Source organism: Leptopilina boulardi, unplaced genomic scaffold (genome assembly GCF_019393585.1).
Source record: "Leptopilina boulardi isolate dan_hultmark-lab unplaced genomic scaffold, ZJU_Lbou_2.1 LbouV2_367, whole genome shotgun sequence".
Classification (NCBI taxonomy): Eukaryota; Metazoa; Arthropoda; class Insecta; order Hymenoptera; family Figitidae; genus Leptopilina; species Leptopilina boulardi.
Window position 1 is genome coordinate 284215 of NW_026137937.1, and position 26411 is coordinate 310625.

The 26411-nt window shown below is 26.8% G+C and overlaps 3 protein-coding genes across 3 annotated transcripts; 1 reads left to right on the forward strand and 2 right to left on the reverse strand.

Annotated features, from left to right (window-relative positions):
* The first annotated feature begins 7354 nt into the window (after positions 1 to 7354).
* LOC127286991 (uncharacterized) lies at positions 7355 to 11481 on the forward strand. Its single transcript, XM_051313665.1, has 3 exons — positions 7355 to 8043; positions 8254 to 8319; positions 10696 to 11481. Exons 1-3 carry the CDS (start codon positions 7617 to 7619, stop codon positions 10944 to 10946), a joined length of 744 nt encoding a protein of 247 aa, XP_051169622.1. The 5' UTR covers positions 7355 to 7616; the 3' UTR covers positions 10947 to 11481.
* Positions 11482 to 11570: 89 nt separating this feature from the next.
* Positions 11571 to 14749, reverse strand: LOC127286993 (uncharacterized). The gene is made up of 2 exons (XM_051313668.1): positions 13043 to 14749; positions 11571 to 12595 (listed from the first exon to the last, which is right to left on the reverse strand). Exons 1-2 carry the CDS (start codon positions 14730 to 14732, stop codon positions 12498 to 12500), a joined length of 1788 nt encoding a protein of 595 aa, XP_051169625.1. The 5' UTR covers positions 14733 to 14749; the 3' UTR covers positions 11571 to 12497.
* Positions 14750 to 19256: 4507 nt separating this feature from the next.
* LOC127286990 (uncharacterized) lies at positions 19257 to 25600 on the reverse strand. The gene is made up of 3 exons (XM_051313664.1): positions 25314 to 25600; positions 21519 to 21695; positions 19257 to 19533 (listed from the first exon to the last, which is right to left on the reverse strand). The coding sequence occupies exons 1-3, from the start codon at positions 25564 to 25566 to the stop codon at positions 19385 to 19387; spliced, it is 579 nt and encodes a 192-aa protein (XP_051169621.1). The 5' UTR covers positions 25567 to 25600; the 3' UTR covers positions 19257 to 19384.
* Positions 25601 to 26411: the final 811 nt, after the last annotated feature.

A 26411-nucleotide genomic window follows, 5' to 3' on the forward strand; every position in this document is an offset into this window, starting at 1 on the left:
ATCCATGAGATATTTCCAGTGCTGCGAATTGCGTCCAGGAAACATGTCTTCAAGTCCTAAAGATTCTGGCAATTTTTATCTTTATTTATTTTCACTCGCGCACTGGCTGCCAAAAAAGTTTTAAATTTTTCATTTTATTTATTTATTTATTTTTTTTGAAAGAGGACGAACTTAATAATGATATTTAGGTCTTCAGTACATCCAAAATATTCAATAAAAACTAATTTCAGTTTTATAAAAACAAAAATAAACTATTAATTCAAGTAAAACTGTCGAAAACATAACCTATAATTAATTTGCTTCTAGGCGTCAAAAATCATGTATTTTGTTCCTACGTTTGAAATATATAATATAAAATTATAAAAATATATAATGAAAAAGAAATAAAAATCAATTTTTCAATAGAAATTTTTTTAAAAATTATGATATTATTCTTACCTTGAGAATAATATATTCTTGTAAGAATAAAATGCACTAATTATAATTCTTTGAAAATAGAAACCAAAATAAATCCTTAATTTCATAGAATTAAAAAGTTATTAATTTTCAATGTTAAATCATATTTTTTACTTCTAAATGTAATCAAAAATAAGTTTCTAAAAATATTACTACCAAAAAAATTTGTTTTGTTAAAAGTAATTGAAATTTTTAGTTGTCTTGAATAAAAAAAAAAAATTTTTCTCGAGATCAATCTGACAAAAAAACAAAAAAATAGCTTTTTCTTAAGAAAATTTTTTTTTATTTAAGATAGCTAAAAATTTTAATTGTTTATATGTATAACTTTAACAAACAAGTTTTTTTTGTTCTAATATTTTCAGAAACTTATTTTCATCGTAGTTAGAGTAAAAAAAAACATTTAATGTTAAAAACTAGTTAATTTTAGGTGATCCGATTAATTTGTTTAGTAAATTTCATTTTTCTCTGCGTAAAGAAAAAGTGAAGTAAATATTTAAATGTTCAATCATCTGAGAAAATTTAAAAATCCGAAAAAATGATTATTGATTCAGACAATATATATATATATTATACGAAAAAATCAAATAAATATGTACAATATATGGGGCATTCTATGGGAAATTTTCATTGAAAAGTTTTTTTTGTCCGAAACATTTTTTTTCGAAATCTATATGAAAAATAAGGATATACGTATTTTTTCATTTTTTTATTTGATGAAAATGAAGGAAGTTATGATTTTTTGAAATTTAACGTCAACGAAGAAAGTGTGTTTTTGAAACATTTTTTAATCTATTGTACTAAGATATTAAAAATTATGCTATATATGAAATTTTTTCATTTTTTCTCAAATTTTTCAAATATGTGCTCAAAAATAACGTATCTATAACAGATTTTTTTTGCATTACAATCTCTGATGACTGAAGAATTTTTTCCCCTATCTGCTAAAGTGGTACTTTTAGTTTTAAAATTAATATTTACAATTTTTAAGCTTGACGCAACGATTTTTAGTATGTTTTTATGAAAATTAAAAAAAAACAAATGAATTTTAATGGAAAAAGGTTATATTTGTAGAAAAAATGCTTAAATTCTGTAAGCCGTACTAAAAAAATTATAAATAGTAATTTAAAAACTAAAAATACCACTTTCGCAGATAGGGGAAAAAATTCTTCAATCATCAGAGATTGTAATGCAAAAAAAAAAAATTAAAAATCGAAAGTGTCCTTCTTTGAGAAAACTCACTTTATAAGTTTAATTTCAACTTTTTTGTTGCTTCTGTTATAGGTACGTTATTTTTGAGCACATATTTGAAAAATTTGAGAAAAAATGAACAAATTTCATATATAATTTTTAATTTCTTAGTACAATAGATTAAAAAATGTTCCAAAAACACACTTTCTTCGTTGACGTTAAACTTCAAAAAATCATAACTTCCTTCATTTTCATCAAATAAAAAAATAAAAAAATACGTATTTCCTTATTTTTCATATAGATTTCGAAAAAAATGTTTCGGACAAAAAAAAATTTTCAATGAAAATTTCCCATAGAATGCCCCATATATATATATATATATATATATATATATGAATAGTTTCAATCAACAGGTGCATGATTTCTGAGAATTCTGGGTTCACGTTGAGGTGAATCTTTCTTTCTCTCTCTTTATTGCGCTTTCTAGAATGGAACTAATTATATTTCTGATAGAATAATAACGTAAAATATTAAGTAATCTGATTCTAATAATAAGATATGTAATATTCTACTATATAATTATCTGGAAATATGATAAAAATTAAATTCATAAATTCAAGATGAAAGGTGATATGGATAAAAGGCTTGTCAGGAAGAAATTTAATTGACAGATCATTACTTCGACAAACGGAATGCGCCAGTCATTATACGATCTTGATCAAATCATAAAATGTCTTTATAAATGTATATCTGATAATTTTTGCGTACACTGATGTGAATATAACACTTATTATAAGAAATTGTTTTATATACAAAGTAGATTTAGTTATTTTATTTTCAATAATTCAGTCTTGAAGAAAAAGTTTGTTTATTTCTCTTACTAATTTTGATTTCTTGTTTCTTTGATTTTATTATTATTTTTTATATTAATCATTTTATTTATTGTCTTAATTTTGATTTTCAATTTCATTGAAAATGACTGAAACTAAGTTTTTAGTTGAATTTTAAATATATAATAATAATAAATAAATTTTTTAATAGAATAAAAAGTTATGAGATAAATTTTTTTTATCGTTAATTAAAAATCTTGTTAAAATAAGTATTAAATAATAAATTACACCATTCTGGTAGAGAATTTCAATTTTATTATATATTTGCATATATATGGTAAAAAAGACTTGCTTCCGCACTTCATTATAATGACTTCATTAACACTGTAAATTAATCACATATTATAAAACAACGATTGCATGATCTTAATTTTCAGTAGTATATTGAATGAGATTCTTTAGGATTGCTCTGTGGATATGAAATTATACCTGTCGTTGAAAACAACCGCAATCACACTTTCCACCTCATTCACAAACATTTCTTAATCACTTGAGTCCCATTTAAAAAAAATTGTTTCTACCTCATCTCGTAGAATTTTACATAAACATTTATTTTTCTTTAACCCCTTCACAGTCTATAGTGAAAAAATCGTTCTTATACAAAAAATTATGTTTCAAAAAAATTGGTCTAGTACGAGTTACGCTCGCTTGCCTAAGGTTCCGATCACGATTATTTAAATTTAAATATTTAAATATAATATTTCAAAAGGGTTAGCTATATTTTTCGTGAAATCTACACATATAATTAAATATGTGTACCAAGTTTCAGATTCTTAGCTCCAAAATTGTAAAAGTTAAGGGGAGACACACTTTTTTCCGAAATTTCGAGTTTTTTTTTTAACGGAACCCTAAAAATTGGGTCAATTAAAAATTCTTTTTTTTGTTACTATATTTTAGATTTATCATTTAGAGTTCTTTAATTTGACAGAAAATTTGGATTCACCACCAAGTAATAAGTTTCATACCAATTGGGTCAATTTTTTTTTATGTATTTTCTCCCCATATACGATTCGCCATTTTGAATTTTTTAAATCTGATATCAAATTTTACAATTATTTATCAAGCAATGATAAATTCGAAATATTACTTCAACTTTAATTTTTTGCTTTTTATAATTTTTTCTATTTAATTATTATTATTTATTGTTGTACAAATTTTTCTTTTATTTATTATAATTTATAAAAAAATTAAAATTATATAATAATACTGCATGTATCTAATGAAAAATTGAATTAAAATAATTAATTGTTTTCTAATTAATTGCGTGTCTTGAACGTTTAATTATTAAATTAATTGAATCTATACTCTAGTAGGAATTATAGGAATATATTGAAACGGGAAAATTTAGATTCTATCTGCCTATAAGAAAAAGGAAAAACTAAGAAAATATATAACATCGATGATAATCAATCGGAAGTAGCAAATTTACAGCAGAAATCATAGATGATAATCAACATTCTCGTTGAAAATCATTAACTTTCTCCCAACTCTATTGAGATTCATGCACACTCTAGTTCATTGCTTCAAATACAAGAAGAATAATAAGATCAATAAAATATATTTATGTCAGAGATCTAATTCTTTTGATTATCATGGAATCTAAAATGTTGTTTACATCGTAGATGCAAATGTGTATTTTTTTAAAAATAATTTCATCTATATCGTATTTCTATAATATAAATTATAAGAATTAGAATTAAATATATAATAAAAATGTGACTTGTTAACTTTATAAATATTTTTCTATAATTTTGAAATATAATATAATCAGTATATAGTGATTTATCAATAATAGAAACAATAAATTTTAAAATGTATGATACTTAACCTACTGATTAAGCATTATGTTTTCATAAACTGACCGAGTTCAATCGACGAACGAGAACTGGCAATAAAACTCGTCCAGGCGTTACAATACTTCTGTTTCTTGTTCTTTTTTCCCTGCTTCTTTTTAACATGCTTCAATGTATAGCTGGCATTTCGTCTATACTAATTTTAACTTACAATAATCAGACAAAACAAAAATGTTAACATATTTACTATACATTTAACTATCTCAGGGAAAAGTTTTCCTTGTAAAATAGTTATTTCATTCTAAAAACTTAGGTATTTGACTTTCAAAGAGAATATTTTCTATTTCAAAAGTAAGTGAGTTTATAAGTTCTTAAAAACGAATAGATATTTTTAATTATATTTTAAACCACAGAGTTAAGGTAGTTCAAAATTTAAAAACCATTCACTTAGAAAATAGTTGTTTGCTATTTAATACAAAAAATTATTATTTACATAATTTTTGTGATTTAAATAAAATGTTTCATACTTTTTAAATTCACAATTTTTAATATTTTTTTCTAATAACAGAAATATATTGCTTCATTTTCATGTTGTCATTGACTAAAAAATTTCACTATCTAAATGTCTGACTAAACTGTTCCGTTTCTACTGAAAATCGATTTATTCTAAACTGTGAATAAATACACAAGAAATATTGTACTATAATGACTGTAAAAACATACAACTATATCGATTATCGTAAAAATTACTAAAAAGAAATGTCTGACTAAACTGTTTGTTCTACTGAAAACAAAAATGAATTCAACAAAAAAAAGATTGTAACTATAAATACAAATAAAGACATAAAAATAAATTGATATATAGAGGAGAAAATTTCAATACATATAATGTGTATAAATATTTTCGTTTCCCACTAAAAAATAATAAATTCAATAAAGGAACTTCAATTGTAAATACTGTAAAACTACATAAACAAATGAAGACATAAAATTAAAATTGACTTACATATAAATATGAAATAGAAAACAAAAAAAAATATATAAAATATTTTAATGAATTTACATTTTTACTGGTGATAAGTTTCAAATATACGATCCAGTTTCATTTTAAACAAAATTATCTTCAGTTATCCTACTTTTCCCAGCGTACTTAAATTCCTAATTGTGGTTGTAACACTAATAATAAATGCAAACATTCCATATTTATACACCTAGAAAAATTTTTTATTCAATTCAAATGTTATAATTTATTTGAATTAAATAAAAATTTGTCTCATATAGCTAAATAACTATATTTATTTAGCGCAAGTGAAATTTTTATTTGGCACAAATAAAATTTATTCGAAACAAATAAGTTATTTATTTCGCTCTGAGGTAAATATATATATATATATATATATATATATATATATATATATATATATATATATATTTCTTTCTTGATTTATTTTTTGCATTTCCAAAGTTTCGTGATGCTTGTGAAAAATAAAGAGAAAATGCCAAATTATAATAAGTGCTTCATCATAAAAATTGGCATTAAAGGGATGCTCGATTGTCTTGAATGATATTGCATGTTTACTACTTTTTTTACTTTTATATTGCACTTGATTCTTTTTATATTATACTAAACTGTACACTACAATGTTTAATACAAAATTAGTTACTATTTTATACTCTACTTTCACATAAAGGAAATATTTTTTAAATTGTTACCAAGAAAACTATATTAGATTTTCTTTTACAATAATTTAGAAATTTCGTTATTTTCTATTTTTTTAGTCAATTCTTCATGTTTTGGAACTAATGCCAAGGACAATACAACACAAAAATGTTTTAATAAGTTACATTTGAGAAACATTTCAGTCGTTAATGCGCCATATTGAGTCCGCCATTTTGAATTTTTTAAATCTTATCTTTTTTGATTCAACGACCCCGAAAACTGCGAAGTACTGAATTTTGAACGAATTGAATTAATTTTAAAATTTTTTTGTCATATTGGATCGCCATATTAGGGCCGCCATTTTGAATTTTTTAAATCTGATCTCAAATTTCGATTCAGAGACTCTAAAAACCTTCATAGTATCGAATTTTTAACAAATCGAATCAATTTTAAATTTTTCCGCCATATTGGGTTCGCCATTTTAAATTTTGTAAATCTAACATCAAATTTACAAAAATTTTCAATTTTTGTATAAATTTATAGAAATTTCCCAAATTTTGAATGAAATTCTTTAATTCTTAATTTAGTTAATACTAAGCAATAGAATTTTCTATTTAGATATATGAAAGCTGGAAAAATATGAAAAAAATATCTATTAAAATAGATATCAAATTTTATATTTGAATTAATTTATAATCTGTGACGCACTATGATGTAATAGACCTATGATCCAAATAATTATAAGTTATGTTTCTTTTAAATTTACTTTGATTAAAATTATTTCTTTTTAATTAAAATAAAAATTAATTTTTATTGAATATTTTGATAATGTAATAAAGACAATGGTTTGCATATTGAATGTTTCTCTAGATGAGAACGGAAAAGTTGTTTTATATCGGGGTTGTTGATCGCGCAGATGAAAATCAAAACCATATCGTGTGTAATATCAACAACTTATTGTGTATGCTCTCTCATAATCTAAACAATATCGCATAATAGAAACAATTTACATTCAAAATAAAAATTGACTAGCGCACACATATATATATATAGGATATTATAATTTATAAATGAGTAATATGGAAAATTGACGACTATTTTCCGCATATTTGCCAAGAGTGCAATGCGGGGCTTCTTCCGCAAAAGCTTTTTAAGGCCCGTTTGGCATGAGGGTCGAGGGATACTTACTTACCGGGCTAACACGCTATTGTTTTGGTTCAGATGCGGGCCGTCTATGTTTTGTTTTTCGTGTCGGGGGCGTTAAACAGCGCGTGTATATTAGGCGCGACTTATACAACGCGTGTTATATGGCAGGATATGCCAAGTCGATATGGAAGGAGATATTTAAACGTACTCGCTCTCATAGCTATCAACTATATAAGAAGCGAGTTGCACGAGTCCAGTTTGATTAGTCGACAGCAGTTCGAATGGAATAGAGTAGAATAGAGTTCTAGTTTCAAGTTTTTTTTCTCTCCCCTATCATCTTAAAAAAAAATAATAATAATAATAATAGTGATCCCTCAAATAATAACAAAAAGGGTGATATCCAAATATTGTGTAGTTTTTTAATTCAGTTTTCTGAATTTGGATTTTTTAAAAAAAAGGATTAGTGAACCTTGAGAGTGGCCGATGACGAGGTTACGTGGAATTTGCCTAATTGGCCTTCTTCACCTCCTTGTCGTTATTGACCTATCTCAAGGTCGAAGCGACTATGGGAAATTTTTCGAAAAGTGTACCATCGAGAAGAATCCATTCGATTGTTTCAAGAGAAGGGCCCTTGAGGTCCTTGACTCGGCGATCAAGGACGATACCGTTTATGTGATCAATGATTATATCTCGATAGCAAAAGATTCAAATGTAAAGAGTAGTAGTAATAGTAATAGTAATAGTGGTAGCAGTAGTAGTAGTAGTAGTAGTAGCAGTAATACTAGTAGTGACGAGGGAACGGATAATAATACCACCGAGAGGAGTCTTGATCAGGAGCTTGATCAGAAATTCCATGATTATCTTTCGTCTAGGAGTGTTCGTCTCACGATCCCTGGTGATACCTTTGAAGGTATGTGTTGTTAGGGATACTTGTTAGGTCTTTTGTTCTTGATCTTAAGGGCATTTTTTCAAGATAATAAAATTAAAAAAAAAAAAAAAACCTTCATTGTTCTGAGATAAAAATTTGTTTTCTTTTTTGTTGTTGTTGAAACTGATTGTCCTAATATCTCGATGGAATATTTTCTAATCGGAATTTCATATTTTTTTCTGCTATTTACAGGGCGTGGGAAAAAGAAGGGGAAGGGGTATGGAGCTGCTTTGATGATGGGAGGACTTGCCATGGCAGGTAAGTGCATACCCACGTGTGCTGCGCTCGTGATAAATCATCACTGTATTTATGTATAATCATACGTAATAATCAAGTTTGCGTGTAATAATTAGATGTGCATTCGTATAAATTATTTTAATTAATAATTACAATTTGAGTTATTAAATACAATTTTAATTATAAAGTAAAGTTGAATTTTATTTTAATTCATTTTTATATTAAAATAATACTTCACAATTTACTGTTGGAAACAATTTGAATTAATTAAAATACTTTGATATATAAATTAAATATAACTTCATTAAGGTATTAGTCGCGTAAAATCATTTTCGTCAGATATTTTTTAAATTTTGCATGAGTGTTTCTGACATAATTATCTACAAAATAAGACCATTCCCATCGATTTTGACCGTTCCTAAGCTTTAAAATATCATTTCAAAGTTGATACTTTTTACATGGACGGAGCACCTAATGCATGTAAGGAATTTGCTTTATAATTATTTAAATAAAAACCAGTCGTCAGATTTTAAAATAAAACTACCACATAATACATTCTCATGAAACGAATGCATACAAAAAAACTGAAATTTTTTGACCGTACCAAACTATAAATATATTAGGAGAAAGTTAACAAAATTTTAAATTATATGAAGTTCCACTGCTGGAAAGCAGTACACTTGGCAACGCTGTAGCGCGCGAATGCATACAAAATTCAAAATCATGCAAAGTACACAGTAAGAAAGTAAGAATATCTCATAGAGTAGAATAAAAAAATAATATATTTAAAATTTCACAACATAGATTAGTATTAAATATTTCTCAATTTTTTAAATTAAATCATATATTTTAAGAAAAATAAGAATGAGAAACGTTAAATTGGTTGGTTATATTTCAACAGTTAAGAAATAAAAACATTTTTTGATGAAATATTTATTTTTTACTTTATAAACCAATTTATAATACATTATTGATGTAAATATTAATTATAAATAATTAAAAATTATTTTTCAAAGAAGCATACTTGAATTTTTTTTAATAATATTCACATCTTTAATTATTAATTATTCTTAGTAAGTCTCATACTTTTAAAAAGTTTAAGCATTTATATACATAATTATTAATCATAAATAATTCAAAAATAGCTTTTAAAGAAGCTAAACACTTTTTGTGACTCCAACATTCAGTAGCACTGGTACATTCAGATTGCGACGTTGCCGCGATCAAAACTTTAGTTCTACACGTGCGAGAACGCGGCGCTCTGAGTGAAACTTACCTGTACCCTTCAAAAAGTTTGACTCAGAACTATACCTCTTGCTAAGCACAGACTGAGTCAGACTCAAGACAAACTTTTGGTTAGAGCCGGCGCGCGACTAATACCTTAATACTTTGATTATTTAAGGAGAGGCACCAGCCACAATTTTGATCCACTTAAATTTAAATTATTAAACAAGATTATATTTTTTTATCTTGCATCATTTGGGTCCTAAAAACATACAGGTTGGTCAAAAAAATAAAATTTCTGTCCATTTTAGAAATAAAGGTCTTAAAAAAATTAATAGTTGATTTTGACAATTAGTCGGAATGACTAGGGAAGCTTATCAGAATAGTTACATTGGCTATAATCACTTTGACTAATTAAACTTTAGCAAAATTGACTATAGATACATGCGATATTAACCAAACAACTTAGTTAATATAACTAGGAAACAAGGGGTCAATTCTACTAAATCGACTTTGACAATATTCACCAAGCTACATAACTGAATTGACTAGGATGCTTGGTTACGCTGACTAGATTTAAAGTTGCTATGGTTAATAGTCATTAATGCGAAGCAAATTTTTTTCAGTGTAGTATAGGTATAATTTGAACTATAAAGTAGATTTTAAAATGGTTGTTCAAAAGAAAGATTCAGAAAAAATACTATAAATATAAAATGTAAATTTAAAAATCAAGTTCAAACGTCAGTTTCAGAAACTAAACTGAAATGTTTAATTCAAAACTCAAGAATATAAATTTTGAAATACGAATTTGAAAAGTAAATTAAAAATACAATCTTATAAGGGAAATTCAAAAGATAAGATTGGGAAAGTAAATTTGAAATAATAAGTAAAACAAATTGTCATTTTCTTTCACAAAAAAAATTTGAATAAAATTCATCACAATAAATAATCGAGATCGCAAAAGTTTATGCTAATATAAAAATATATATAAAAGTGTCAACAACGATTAAGTAATCCTACTACTGTGAAATTATCTAATGAATAATGGAACAATTTCACGATTGTTGTTTATGATACAGTAACCCAGTTTTTTCTCACCTTTGTTTTCCGTATACTTTCTATTTGGAGCATACAATTTACAACCGACATAATTTTATCTTTTATTTTTTACAGGTGTACTGGCACAGTTGGCATTCGGGAAAATAGCATTCCTCGCAGGAACTGCATTATTAACGGCAAAAATTGCTCTCGTATTAAGCGCCATCATTGGATTGAAGAAGCTGGTCTCAAGCGGTGGTGGTGGACATGAAGTCATTTATGCCACAGCGTCTGAACATCATGGAGGTGGTGGTGGCGGCGGCGGTGGTGGTTACGGTGGAGGCGGAGGTTGGCAACGAGCCCTTGAAGCAATAACACACTCTTGAAATTATTTTTCTAGTACAATATTCAACTTCTAGTTTGACTCAAATTGATGCAATTAACCGCCATTTTCTCAAGAAATGTGAATAATATTATATTGTTCATATAACTTGCCTGCGAAGACTTTCATCTTTAAATTATAAGTATCAATTTCTAACCAATTTTATTTATTTATTTATTTAGTCGTAAATAATCAATAAATTGAATATTTACGGTAGTTAAGGATTTTATTATTAACGATTTTAGATCAATTTTTTCTTTTGTAAATTGATAATTTTTCATTTGATCGAATTGTAAAATTGAGAATTTGAATTTTGAAGAATTTAATAATATTATAGTCAATGATTTTGTTTAATTTATTAATTGATTATTGATATTATTTAAGAATTTTTTAGAATTAATATAAGTGGTGGTTGATTCATCGGCTACATCCAAAATTATTGTTACTTATTTGTATTTCTTTGATTTCCTATTAAAAAAAAAAAAAAACGTTTTTATAAAGACGATTTTTATAAATATATACACAATATTTATTTTATATATTATTTATTATCTGTTTAAAATTTACCTATACTTAAGTTATCTTCTGTTTTATTCTTGTTTAATACCGATATATAAATAAATTAATAATCATTTGCAGATTACTTTGAGGTATAATTTGAAAATATGTTATCATGTAGAATCTGCAAGTAGCATTAGCAGTTTTATCATTTCTTAATTCCTTCGAATTTGTTCTTTCAAAAATTCATATTTTCTATTATTATCCTTTATTACTTTTATTGTTTGGAAAGATAAATTTTAATTTTAATTCTGGTGAAAAAGTACCTGCTCATAATTGTTAGTTTTATTGTGGAGAACAAATGATGTCGATTGTCCTGAATTAATAATTAAGTTTTTTTTAATTTTTTTGACAATTTCCTTCCAGACAAAGTAAGTAACAAAAGCACTCACAAAATTCATTATATACAACCACCTTTTTCAACGGATAGAATGTATTTTGTATTATAACATAATTTAGAATTTGATTATTTTCAATGAAATAAATTTCCCCCAGTTTGCTGTAGTTTTCAAGAGCGATTTTTTAAAGAACTACAACAAATCACAAGATGAACGAAATCGGTGAGGTACACAGGAAAAACAAAGTGTAGGTTTTAGTATTGGAGAAAATTACCCGCAACAAAAATAACATCAGCTTTTTTCTGTGTATACACCTGGGTAATGTTCCTTGTAAGTGTCTTTGTAATTATTTATCAGGAATGCAAAAGGAACACAAATTGCATAGGTAATTTTGTTAATTATTGACGAATATTATTACTAATATTAATGAAGAAAATAGACATGAGCACTGTATTGCGTCACTTGACGTATACAATTAACATCACGAAAAATTTTCACACTTACAAACAATTTCATTTATTATCCACTATCTACATTTGTCGCTTAGGTCGTTATTCAGTAGTATCAACACACAAAAGTGAGTCAAAGCGACAAATGTAGATAGTGTATTTTTAAATCAGGACGACAGAATTGTTTCGTTGGTTTTTTATTTATTTTTTTCACTTGAAAATTCGCCTTTTTAATTTATTATTTTCCTTATTTTTACTACACTTTTTCCTCGAACAAATTTTTAATAGCTTCAATTCAGGTGAATGATCTGCAATTTTTAACAAGAATAAAAATTTTATAATTATATTTTAAACAATTGATTAATTTTTTTTATACAACTAAGTTAAAAAATATTTCTACTATAGTGTGAATTTTTTTTTCTTAATTGGATGATAAATTGACAATTATTATTAGTGAACAAATTTTATAAATTTAATAGAGACATATTCCGTTTAGAAATTATTCCGATCAGTTATTGCCTCGATGTTATCCCAAAAAAGTTCTCTACAAAAAATGTATGGAAATAATTTTTTGAAAAAATTTAATTTTAAAAATTCAATTGGTTTACATTTTTTGAAGCAGGGAAAACTGCTAAGGTTTTGAATATCTCTATTTTAAATAGGTCAAAGTGGGTCAATTTCTGCATGGGATCTAAAAACTAATTTTATTCTTTATATAGTAATGTGAATTAAATTAAAATATAAACTATTCTTACCTAGTTTGAGTTTCAATTTTCCTTTCAGAATTTCAAACAGAAAAGCGATCAGAGAAAGAAAATATCCAATAGCTAATACATTCGATAGTACAAAAATAAGTATTTCTTTCTTAATTATTTCTGGCTTTGAAATTTTGGTTCTTGGTACTGCAGAAAGATGAAAATCTTCCATTAATCCAAACTCAAAGGCACTTCGAATTATTTTATTGAACTGATCATTATAAGGTGTGTTATAATCCATTTTCAAGCAGGTTAAATCTTGATGTGTAATTTCCTGTAGTATTTTAACATTTATCTCTTTTTTAGTTGCAAAGTCATTGACAATATTTTCAGCATTAGGGATAAGACAAGATATGTTCTGATGTTTAACCAAGTATCTCAAACAATCATATTTCCATCCTGCATCACTTTTGTGCTCGGCCTTTTGGCCTATTTGCTTATAATAGGGAGGAGCTGTTTTTTCTCTAAATTTAAGCAGAGCTTCCCACGGCATAATTGTCATTAAAGGTGAATTAGCAAGTTCTTTGAGATTTGATATTTCATCAGATTCTGATCTCCAGGTGACGTCTATTATTACTAAATAAAAATAACTTGAATAGACGATGCATGTTATCAATAATGAACCAAAAATTATTCTTTCCAACTGTTTTTTTGGTTCCCGATAAGGAGGCAATCCAATTATGATTTTACTGATGTTTAATATTTGCCATGCGCTTTTTTCGAATCTCATACAAAACGATGTCAATCGAATAATGACAATCATGACAATTGTTCCCAAGACCAAGTACCAAAATTCTTCTGTCAAAATTATGCCGTTAGAATGTTTTATTTTTTTTGGAATAACAAATTTATAAAAATCATATTTGAGAATTTTTAATTGCTTATCATCATATAAATCTATGTCAATTGCAACAATCGATGGAATAACAGCATAATCATTAAACCATTGGTTTACAAATAAATATTTAAAATTCATTTTATGTTGTAGAATTCCCATTCTTTTAATTTTCATTTCGTTATTTTCACTCATATAGATTGGTGTTAAATTAAAGAATTTTAGTTCGTATCCATTTAGATCGTGTAATTTATTTGGAAACCATTGACTGTCAGATGACACTTTCCCTGAGAAAAATTCATTAGTAAAAGGATTTATTAGACTTATTTCAGGTACCTCGTATAATTGACTTTTGTTGAACATCACTTTTCTTTGTTGATTGTGGGACAATAAAGTAATATCTAAATACTTATTTTTCCAAAAAGAATGCAAAGTATCGTTAAGATACTTGGGACTTAAAAGAAAAGGATTTATAATTAATAATCTTGGATTTGGTGCCATGAAATATTTCTTTAGTAACTGTTCATATTTCTTAGTTTCATTGTAAAAAACAAACAATGTCGAATGTCTGGATAGATAATTAAATTTATTGAATTTTTTTTTAATACTTGTGCTATTAAATATATCATAAGTCATAATTAATGATGGAAAATTCGTAGTGACTGATTTTATAAGAGAATTCATTATTGAATCTGTATTATTGAGTTGATTGTTAAGTACAAAAACTACTTGATGCACTTTAGATTCCTCTTGTAGATAATTTATTAATCCATTATAATAACTATTTTCCAATGATACTCCTAAGATTTCTTTCGACAAAAAGTAAGTAATAAAATACACACTCACAAACTTCATTGTGCACAACCACCTTGTTCGACTGACATTTGGTTACTTCCAATATAACAACTGTTCCCCAGTGTCGCCAGGTGGAAAAATTATGCATATAAATTTTGATTAGTCATTATGCATTGTGCATATCAATCTTCTCTAATCAAGGTAGTGGTAAAATAATAACCCACCATTTAATATTCCAACAGAAATGTTGATCTATTTAATTAATTTTTAAAAAATCGTCCTTTGTGAATTTCCCTTATTAAATTGACGTTTAATTTTAATAAGCAAAGTGCAATTATTATTTAATAAACTAAAGGCATAAAAATGTTTCCTTTAGGGTTTTTGGAGTCGCAAAATCCAAATTTGAGGTCAGATTTAAAAAATTCAAAATGGCGCACCCAATATGGCGGAAAAATTTTAAATTGATTCGATTCATTCCAAAATTCGGTACTAAGGGGTTTTTTGGGGTCGCTGAACCCAAATTTGAGGTCAAATTGAAAAAATTCAAAATGTCGGACCAAATATGGCAGAAAATTTTGAAATTGATTTGATTCGTTCAAAATTCGGTACTCGGGGGTTTTTGAGATCTATGAATACAAATTTTGAATTTGTTAAATCTGACCTCAAATTTGGATTCAGCGACCCCAAAAACCTTAAAGGAACCATTTTCATGGAAAACTGGTCAATTTTTAAATTCTTGGGCGCCATATTGGGTCCGCCATTTTGAATTTTGTTTTTAATTTCGAGACAATAAAATTAAATAAATATTGTTTTGTGGAATTAAAAATAAATAAAGAATATAAGGATAGTTATGTACATCCTTATATATCGTTATTAGAAAGTACTTTTATTTCATTGACAAATTGTGATAAAAAAAAAATTGTCTTATTACATTTATTTATTTATATTTATTTTATTAGAAATAAATAATAATAATAATAATAAAAAATGATGTAGTTAATCGACAGATGTTCAATGCCGACAGAGATTGTGTAGAGTAAACGAGTATCTCACACCTGGAAAATCAAATTTTATTAGCGTCTCCCCTCTCTTCTAATGTCAACAACTCCACAAGTGGGAAACATTTGTTCTGACATCCCTGCAGTTGGTATTTCCTTAACAATTTATTGGTTCCTTTACCCTACCAATTATTTTCCCTAATTTTAGTTTCAATATGAGTAGAGTAGATGTTTTAATAAAAAAAAAGTGTATTACATTATTATTAGTTTCTAAGTAAATTAAACCATTTGCAGGTGGTTCAAAAGTTGAATCACGTCGATGAAAATAAGACCATAATAAGATTATTGAAATATACAAATATTAATATAATATGATAGTAAATTTGTTTCTCTGTAATTCGGATTAAGTGGAATAAATAAATATGGTATATTGAAAATTAACTCCATAATAAAATTATTATTAATTAATTAATTATTATTATCTCATAACTTCTATAATTTTCAAGCTAATTTAATTGGTTTTCCAGGTTCATTTTTGTTGCACATCAAAATGAGCCGCCTACACGCATCATTCTGAGTTCAGTTTTTTCAGTGTAAAACCGAGGGTTCCGTACCCTTAAACCTAAAATTTAAGGAAGTTAAAGTGTGAAGGCAGGTGGAAAAATTCCAAATTTGCTTAATTTTCCCTGTAATGTGAGCATGAAAACACATAGATAGAAACATAGTCACATATATCGAAAATTATCAGTTTTTTTTTTGAAAACGCTATGATCATCAACTCCAATCGTTCTCGCTATATTTTTTTTGTAATCTACACGTAAAAATACGTAAAAATGTATAAATTTGAATCCCTTGAGATAAAATTTTCTTCTCTTTTCATTCGAAAAATCAATGATTTTTTCTAAAAATATGAGTTTTCCTTAAAAACAATATGATCAAAAACTGTAACAGTACTTTCTCAGTAATTAGAATCAAAAATGCAATTTCCATTTGGAAAATTAATAAACGCTAAAAAATACACGACCTAAGATTTACTAATCACGAAAATAACAAAAAAATTTTATTAAATATTTAACATATTGATACTGCTTTACTGATTGTGACAGCCCTTTGGTAGATTATGTATTTCAGGTGGTTAGCAACAGCGCCAATCTCCTCCTTTCGGCTAAACTGCGAAACGTCTGGTGACATATATAACCTGCCAAACGGCTGTCATAATGAGTAAAATATGTTATGTTAAAATACATTTTTTTTTGTTATTTTCGTGATTGGTAAATCTTAGGTCGTGTATTTTTTAGCGTTTATTAATTTTCCAAATGGAAATTGCATTTTTGATTGTAATTTCTGAGAAAGTACTGTTACAGTTTTTGTGAAAAAAGTGCTCATATTTAATTTATTGACATGAAATTTTTTTTATTATTTTAACTCAAAAAAAGTTTTAGCTGGTGTATATCTTGCCAATAATCAATTATCCATAAAGGAAAAAGCATTTTACCTTCTTGTTTTCAAGAAAAGGCTGTTGAAAATTTTCCAAAATTTTAGTTTCAATGTAGATGGCGCTGCCTCATTTGGACCTGGCCTTAAACGCTTTTTTTTCAAAATTTTTGATTTTTGCTTGACAACGCTATGTAAATCGATACGAATCATGTTCGCTATATTTTTCCTGTAATTTTCACGTAAAAATACATAAGTGTACCAAATTTGAGCTCTCTATGTGAAAAAATGTGACCACCAGGGGGGGGGTACATAGTCATATTTAGGAATTTTTCGGAAAAATTCATAGTTTTTCCTTAACAACGCTATGATAATAATCAATTCCTATGAGATTCGCTATATATTTTTCCTGTAATCTACACGCCAAAATACATATGTGTACCAAATTTCAGCCTTCTAGATAAATTCGTGTGGCCGCTAGGGGGGGGGTACATGCCTTGCTTCACTAGTCTCATTAGTAGGGTTCCCCCTTCGGGTACGTAACCCTAAAAAAATGAAAAAAAAATTAGCCTCGAACTAACTGAATTGTAATTTAAAAAATATTTTAATTTATTAATTTTAGTTGTAAATTCTAATTTAATTTCTGTTTCTTAAATTTATTGTACTTTTTAATTTTAAAAAGAAATTTATTTACTATAATTCAATTTTAACTTAAAAATTTTACCTGAAGGAAATAAATTTCAGTAGATAATTGTGAAAAATTTCAATAAATGCAAGTAACTATATATGAGTTAAAATGCAATTTGAAAAATAAAAGCAAGGCAAGGGAAAAATATGTTGTTTCTTCCTTCCTATTATATGAAGGAAAATGCAACGGTCAATATTTCCTGCTTCTTCTATTATAATGCTTTTTATGCCACATAAACAAATAATTTCTCTTATCTCGATTTAGTTATTATGCGCCAGTTCAGCTCCGTTTTTCCTGTAATGAGATTGACCTAAGTATATAAATATATATATATATAAAAGCAAACTTAACGCAGAGTGAATAGGAGATAGATTTAAAGATATATACATATATCCCAGGTAAGGTTACACAGAAGAAGCGCACAAACGATATTTACGATGAAGATTCCCCTAGACATTATAAACAGTATATATTTCATTCGAGAGAAAAGTTATATATATTCCGCTCCTTTTCTTCATCGCAACTATAATTCTGTATGTCAGGAGGAAATTCTTCTTATATATATATAAATAAATACTGGAAACGTCGAATGTTCCAGATATGTCGTTAAATTGTAAATCTTTATTTTATTACCATATACGGGCGTGTTTTTGTAGTATGTAATTTGTTTTCAACATTGTATCATATACTGTAGAAAAATGCTGCGTATTTTTTATTAATATAGTTGTCGTACTGCGTTCTAACAAGCAACAATCAAAAACCGTTAAAAACTTAAAAATTAGGAGGGAGAAAACTCACTTCAATATCGCTTTTTATTTTCTTCTGTATTTAAAATATGTAAAAAAAATAGTTAATTATATTAATTATTTTACACACAAGGTTAGTTAAGATTGTAGTAGGGGTTCTGTTTCGTGTACTTTTTAATTGATTTAAAAAATTTATTACTTGACTATTATCAAATAAATATTTGCCCATGTGGAAAGATTTCCGGAAATTCGATCCAATAAATAACTTTTCTCAAATAAATCCAGAAGACATTTCCGGAATTTTTCTAAAAATCCTTCCATATGGGTGAATAAATATTTACCTAATATATTTGAATTTAATTGAATCATATAATAAATATTTGATTTGATAGAAATATTTATTTAACAATAATAATCAAGTAACCGATTATTTGAATCAAACATATTTTTTTTTCAGTGTATGGTGTTAGAAATTGTTAATATTTTATAAAATATATAATAATTATTTACAAAAAATTCTCGACCATTCTTACATAATATTATTCCCTAATCTGATTTATTTAAATATCTTCCCAGTGCCTTTAGAAATAATTTTTAGACATATTTGCTCTACTTAATGCCAATAAATAGAAATTAATAAAAAAAATCACAAATTCTACTCACTTTAAAAAAAAAATTTTCATCGTAAATAACCTGTTCTTGAAGAAACAAATTAAAATAAAATGAACGATTGCTTCTTTATTTGTTGCATTTCTGTTTTTTTTTTTTTAGATGAGAAATATTTTACGAGAAGTTTTGTACTTGTTTTGAGAATTTTTGAAAAATTTTACAAAAAAATTATTAAAATTATCGAGCTCTTCTTCTCCTTCTTCTTCGATAACCACCGGTGTCATCAGGACTTCCATGATGATCATAATCGACGCTCGTACTGTGCGTATTAATATACGAATGATGTGGATGTTTCACAATTTCATAAGATGTTTTCTCAGGATGTTCTAAAAGAAAAATTATTTTATCTCCAGTACATATTTTCGCGGTGTAAAAAATTCACAAATTTTTATTTTTAGGGTTTCGTGGCTCAGGCCCGTGTAACATTAGTTTGAAAATGCGCGGGTAAATATTTATATACTAAATATTATCATATGTCAATAAATATATTACCGACCGCAGAATACACCGACGTAGTACTCGATTATGCCGCGCGAGCTGCATCGCTGAGCTCTCTCGCATGCGCCCAATCCACCGATCAGCTATATAAGCTGCGCTCCCGCAGAGAATCGTCACTATCGTGCTTCACAGAGTCGTTGAGGGTCTTACCCAGCAAGATAAGAGGTTTTACCACGAGGAATCTTACTTCAGGAGTTTTACTCCGAATATTATCGTAGAGAGTATGACTCTCGTTCAACGTGGTTTTACCCGTTGAACAGCAAATCCGTTTAATGTAATATAGTGTAAAGTAACGTAACACCATGTATAGTAAAGCAATGTAAAGTAACGTAACTCCAGTATAGCGATAGATTTCACGGTTCATTATATTTAGATTGAAGCCGATATCAGTAATTCATAGCTCAAATAAAGCGACGTTACCCAGATTGATGCCGATATTTTCTGATTCCGCGGCTGAACGTAACCCGATAGAAGCCAACAATCATTGCTAGAAACCGACTTCCTCGATTCACCAGTTACCTACGATATCTTTTTGACATTTGTAAATATATCGTGCAAATAAATAATTTGTTGTTGTTTGTAATTAACCCTGTTATTATTTTTGTTTTTGAATCATCGAACCTTGGCTCGGCGAGCTAAAATTGATTCTTTAATTACAAACGTTACACCCGAAAGTCTTCTAGTTTCGTTTTTGTGTCCGTCCGTCTGTCGTACACTCGTATTGTTGCCATGGTAACAGTTATCACAGCAACCGTTACCATGATAACTGTTACCATAGCAGTCGTTACTGTGGTAAATGTTACCTTAGCAGGCCACGAAACCCTGTAATGGAGGCGCCATGCGCCTGCTTCTCTAATATTTTTTTAATTCTAGAATAATTAGACCATTTATTAATAATATTATTATTGTGTACTAAATTTTTAATTTATAATTTCATCAGTTTATAAATTAAAATAATATCAAAATAAAAATTAATTATGATGATTCTGTTGAAATGAAACGATGGAATATGTTTTGTAGGTAATTCATAACTGCTACTTTTGAAATCAAAGTCTTTTTTTTATACAATTAGCCACACCTAAAGAACTTATATTATTTAGAAAATTCCATAAATTTCATTTTTTAATTTCTAAAGACATTGATATGGTTTTTTTTTTTATTGTTTGTATCCATATGTCAGTATCTGTTAAAGTCTAATTTTCTCACACACAGTTAGTTTTAAAAGCTTTATTTATATATTTTATTATATATTTATGTATACACATATAAAGAAATTAATACAATCCGGTCACTAGAAATTATTATTGAAATTAAATTGCGGACAAATTCATGTAACAGTTTTGTGAAAAGTAATCTTGTTAAAATCACAGCGGGTAGCCGAGTACAGTTTAAAAAGGGTTTGAAGCGGAACGAGGACACTTGATACATAACGTTATATTATATATATATATATATATAGAGAGAGAGAGAAATAATTTTACGATAGCAAAAATATTATAAAAATAGAAAAAAAATTTTTTTTTCTTATATATAAATATATACCACTTCGAAAAGAGACAAAATTAGATTTACAGTTGTGCATATACGCGTGAAATTTATCGCCTCTTATAAAAGTTGAAGTGTTTATTGCTGGTATTAAAATATCGGATAATTTGTTTATTTTAAATATAAACCAACTTTATTTACTTCTATATCGTATTGTACAAAGAATGTGAATGGAAATTGATGAATTTTCTATTGATGGAATTCGATATGAGTGATGGCAATTTTTTTTTTGTAATTGCTGAGATTAAAAATTAATTACGATTCTTACCTAAAGCTTTTTTTAAAGCAACTGCAGTTGCAATGGCTAAAGCTACTTTTGCAACTATCAGAGCTTTTGTAGCCAAGGCACCAACGACATGTATCATTGCATAGAGTAATGTTGCTTTTGCGACACCCGCCATCATCATAAACATTTTTCCATATCCCTTCTTCTTTTTTCCTCTCCCTAGAAATTATTAATGACAAAAATCAATATTTGAATACTGTAAAAAAAAACAAATTTGAAACTCCAAGCAAAAAGTTATAGTCGAATAAAAAAAAGGTATAAAAAAAGGTATAACTATACATAAAAATGTTCTGCATTAATTACTTTATTATTATTATTAAAATAATTAATTAATTTTTACTTTTATCTGGTTACTAAAAAGAGATTGTATAAAAATAACATACTTTTCAATTAAATTATATCATACCATATATGAATAAATACATTAAGTAGAGAAACATCATCTAACAATTATTTGGATTATACTTTAATTGTAGCCAATTTAGTTTTGATATTTGTAAGTAGAATAACGAGAAATTACAGTGTGCACTGAAAAGTATAATTGCGCATTTTATCAAATCTTTCTTTTGTATATAATTAAAACATCTTGCGTAACGATAAAAAAAAATATTGGATAAAAACTTTTATCAAATTTATTATTTTTAACCTCTGAATTTTTTAAACTTGAAATAAAAATATTTATTGGTAACTTTTTAAAAAGATTATAGTTATCAGTAACTTTTTATTTTAAATAACACAAAAATTTTTTGTTAAAAAAACAATTGTAATTATTTTTTATATATAAATAGAACTTAATTACTGTCAATTAAAGTAAATTAACTAATAATTTTTTTAAAAAAATTATTATCATTTAATTACTGCTAATTAATGACATTCAATTAATTATCACTGGTGTAGGTAATACAAGTAATTACTATCGCAAGTATAGAAGAGAAGATGGTTGATCAGATATTAAGTCAATTTTATAGAATTCAACAAATATCGATAAAGCTAATGACGATTAAATGGACTTACAATTAGTTTTACCTTTCACATATTTCTTTCTTTTCTACTTACGAATTTTTACGTTTTAATTTGAAATTAATTAAGTTTATGAGAAGATAGTCTATTATTAATTAAATAATTATAAATTAAAACAATTTTAAGTTTATTTTTATGTAATTAATATTAGTTAGTAAGCTCTACAATATTTTAGCAGATTGTGGGGTTTTATCGAAAGAAAAATTTTCAATAAAAAAGTTATTTTCGAAAAAAATTGACTTATGCTGCTTCGGCATCAATCAATTCAATTGGACATACATTTTGTTGTGCATATATGGTTAATGGTAAATTAATAAATTTATTTTAAATTATTGCAAAAAATTAATTTATAAATTAAATAATAAATTAAAATTAAGAAATAAAATTTAAAAAAAAAATATTTACAATTTTTAGTTTTGCTATTAAGTGGAAATATTTCTGTTTAGTCAGGCAGCAATCACTAAGCAAATTAAAATTTTTAGTTTTGTAATTATGTAAATAGAAATAATCTCGTTCAGTCAGAAAATTAAGTGTCAAGTATATTCTATTTTTGAGTTTTTCAAGTAGAAATAGACATTTTCAATCAGACAGTTAAGAGTTAAAGTAAATTCCATTTTTTTATTCAAGTAGAAATAGCTATTTTTGGTCAGACAATTAATCGCCAAAGTAAAAATAAAATTTTTAATCTTGCCTGAAGTAGAAATGGATAAGTTTAGTCAGACGTATCATAGTAAATTACAATTTTGAGTTTTGAAAATAAGTAGAAATAATCCGATTTAGTCAGACAAATAATCATCAAAGTAAATTACAATTTTGATTCTTTGCTGTAAGTGAAAATATTCCTGTTTGGTCAGACAGTTAATTTTCTATTAAACATCTCATTAAACGCTCAGTTCACAGCTATTTTACTCAATTATTACTCAAAAACTACTATTTAAACATTAAAACATTAGTAACAAAATTTTATATTTTCATTATATTCTACTTTTATAATTTAAAAAAACATCTAATATCAATTTTTCTTATTAAATCTTTTATTTTATTTAAGAGTTAGGAAAATATTGATATTTTCTGTTCTGTTTCTAGAAAAATTTTACACTCAATGAAACATTTTCTTGATACAACTACTAATAAAGATGTAAATTTAAATTTAAACAATTATTATAATTTAATTAATTGTGATCAAATTTCCCCCCCTCACCGTAATTGAAACACTTTTATGATTTTCATTGACTTCAATTACATTGAGCAAAGTATCCTCAAAATACACGCAATTTTAGTCACCGCAATTGAATCACAGAAGTTGATGCAAACGCGCCGTAATAGAAAATTACGTTATTCATTTTAGTTTCTTATTTGTTTAAATAGTGAATTTTTGTAATGTTTTAATTTTGTTTTATTATCTGAATAACACACGGAGAAAAATGAGTTTGCTATTATATGAATAGTGAATTTTTTATCTCTGGTAGCTAATATTTAGCGACCACTGCAAAACATGTTAGCTACACTGAGAAAAATGTTTATTTAGAGCAACCAAAATTTGGTTAAGCCAACAAAAAAATTTTGTTGGTATTTAAGCAACCAAACTATTTGTTTGAGTCAACCAAAAAATTTGGTTGAGTGTTTTTTGTTGGCATAACAAAATGTTTAGTTAGCTCAACCAAATTTTTTTTCTTAGGTCAACAAAAATGTTTGGTTGGTCAAACAAACAGTTTTTTTTTGTAAAATTAAAAATTTTATTCTACCTTATTTCTTTTATTTTTATCTTTTTTATTTATTTCACTATTTATTTATTATCAATTTAATATTGAATTTATATTTATCCAATTGAAATATTTGTGGACTTTGAAAAATCTCATTACCGTCTAAGATCGAACCTCTGTTTTAAAACTGAAAATCGGGAGTTCTGACCACTGGACTACCCATCCTTGTGAGAGATTTAAACTAACTGTTCTCTTAAGCTATGAGCTGAGAGCGAATCAAATTATTTGGTTGTCGCAACTAAATTTTGGTTAGGACAACAAACGATCATTTGGTTTTTTAGACCAAACTATTTTGTTGTGTTAAACAAATTATTTTCTTGTCGTAACCAAATTTTAGTTGGAATTTAAAAATGTCCAACCAAATAATTTTGTTGGCCTTACCAAATGTTTGGTTGAGATAACTCTACGACTTTGTATCAGCCAACTAAAATTTGGTTACAAGAACCAAAATTGCCTAACCAAACAATTTTTGTTGCAAACACTAAATTTTTTTTCTCAGTGTATGAAAAGCTAATTATTAGCTGTATTAGCTAACAATAATGGCTATCTATATAATAGCAATTGGGGTTAGCTAAAGTAACTAAATTTTAGCTAATATAACTATTTTTCTCCGTGCATAAGCTTTTAGTTTAATAAGTCGTAAATAGACTTTTTACAAAAAAAATGTGGAATTTTCTATTTCAAAGGCGCCTTGACTAGAATCGCACCACAACTAGCACATTTAATCTACATAAAAAATTTCAATTCTAAAAATAGAAAATATCTCTTCATTTGTCTATATATAAATAAAATCACTTTTTACCACTGAAATTTATCGCACTATTTCTCACATTGCGCGAGACGTAACATTGAATTTAATAGTCTTTAAAAATCACCTCTCAATAATATATTTATATATATATATATAAAACCACAGCAATTCACTCGCGAAATTGCTATATATACTTTATAACAATGCACATATTCCATCTATACAATATTTTAATCTTCCTACCTTCTTCAATATAAGTGTTTTCTCCATTCGATAGAACTTGCTCTTCATCATTCTTGAAAACCGCACTATTGTTGTTTGCGGTTACAATAGAATTTATTGTGTTACTTGCACCACAATCAGAGGAATAATTACTCCTACAATCAGTTGACAATTGATAATTGTAACGTGAATTGCGATTTATTGGCTCGGCTGAAATAGCGGCCAAACCGCCCAAACTTAATAGGGAAAAAGCAATCATCTGTCGTCGATGCATCTTCGACAGTAACTGCCCAGTAACTGACCAAAGCAATTTTTATAAAGCACAAAGTAATTAGTCGAACACGAAGATGTAATATTACGCCATACAGAGCGTGAATTCCCCTATGGTTGCGCATTTCATTTATATATATATATATATATATATATACAGAATCGTATAGGAAATCTTTGCGTATATATTCGACTTACTTGATCATCGCGTGGGAGTTTCATTAATTTTTCATAGAAACGTAGAAATGAAACTGTTATTTGTCCCGTAACTGTTTCGATGCATTTGGCAATTTTCCGTGCGAATAATTGGTATTTCTTTTTATTGATTATAGTAGATTTTTTATTGTATTTATTAACCTTGGCAAATTAGTATTGAAAAATAAATTTTAATTTTATTTCTTTTATTGAATTTTTTAATGATCTGCATGTCGTATCATTAAAATCTTTGCGAATTTCATTTAATCGTCAATTGAAGTTTTAAACTCAAAAATCAGTAAGAGAAGCAGGTTGGTTGATATGGTAAAAGTTTTAATAAAATCGGTTTCTATGAAAACGGTTGTCATGGTAAGGAAACCCTAAAAATATGTACTCGGCTCACATCAATGCTCGAAAAGAAACATTGAACTGTATATATAACGTAGAAATGAACGAAGCTGAACCAACAGAGGGGGCAACAATCACTGAAACACTCCTTTTAGATGGCGTTACAGTACAAACCGCGCAAAAGTTTAAATTCATATTTAAACTCTAAGAACTATGTCGAATATACTGAAAAATTTTATTTGATCTGCTTATTAGTTTTATTTATTATCATATATTATCCACTATAATACGTCTATCAAAGGATAA

What these genes read in the sequence shown, in the direction of transcription:
- LOC127286991 (XM_051313665.1), top strand. Translation starts at nt 7,617, where the DNA reads ATGACGAGGTTACGTGGAATTTGCCTAATTGGCCTTCTTCACCTCCTT. An exon ending in CCCTGGTGATACCTTTGAAG is followed by an intron (nt 8,044 to 8,253) that starts GTATGTGTTGTT and finishes TGCTATTTACAG; the next exon opens with GGCGTGGGAAAAAGAAGGGG. An exon ending in GGGAGGACTTGCCATGGCAG is followed by an intron (nt 8,320 to 10,695) that starts GTAAGTGCATAC and finishes TATTTTTTACAG; the next exon opens with GTGTACTGGCACAGTTGGCA.
- LOC127286993 (XM_051313668.1), bottom strand. Translation starts at nt 14,732, where the DNA reads ATGAAGTTTGTGAGTGTGTATTTTATTACTTACTTTTTGTCGAAAGAA. An exon ending in AAAATTGAAACTCAAACTAG is followed by an intron (nt 12,596 to 13,042) that starts GTAAGAATAGTT and finishes TAAAAATTGCAG; the next exon opens with ATCATTCACCTGAATTGAAG.
- LOC127286990 (XM_051313664.1), bottom strand. Translation starts at nt 25,566, where the DNA reads ATGCATCGACGACAGATGATTGCTTTTTCCCTATTAAGTTTGGGCGGT. An exon ending in AAACACTTATATTGAAGAAG is followed by an intron (nt 21,696 to 25,313) that starts GTAGGAAGATTA and finishes AATAATTTCTAG; the next exon opens with GGAGAGGAAAAAAGAAGAAG. An exon ending in TGCTTTAAAAAAAGCTTTAG is followed by an intron (nt 19,534 to 21,518) that starts GTAAGAATCGTA and finishes TTTTTCTTTTAG; the next exon opens with AACATCCTGAGAAAACATCT.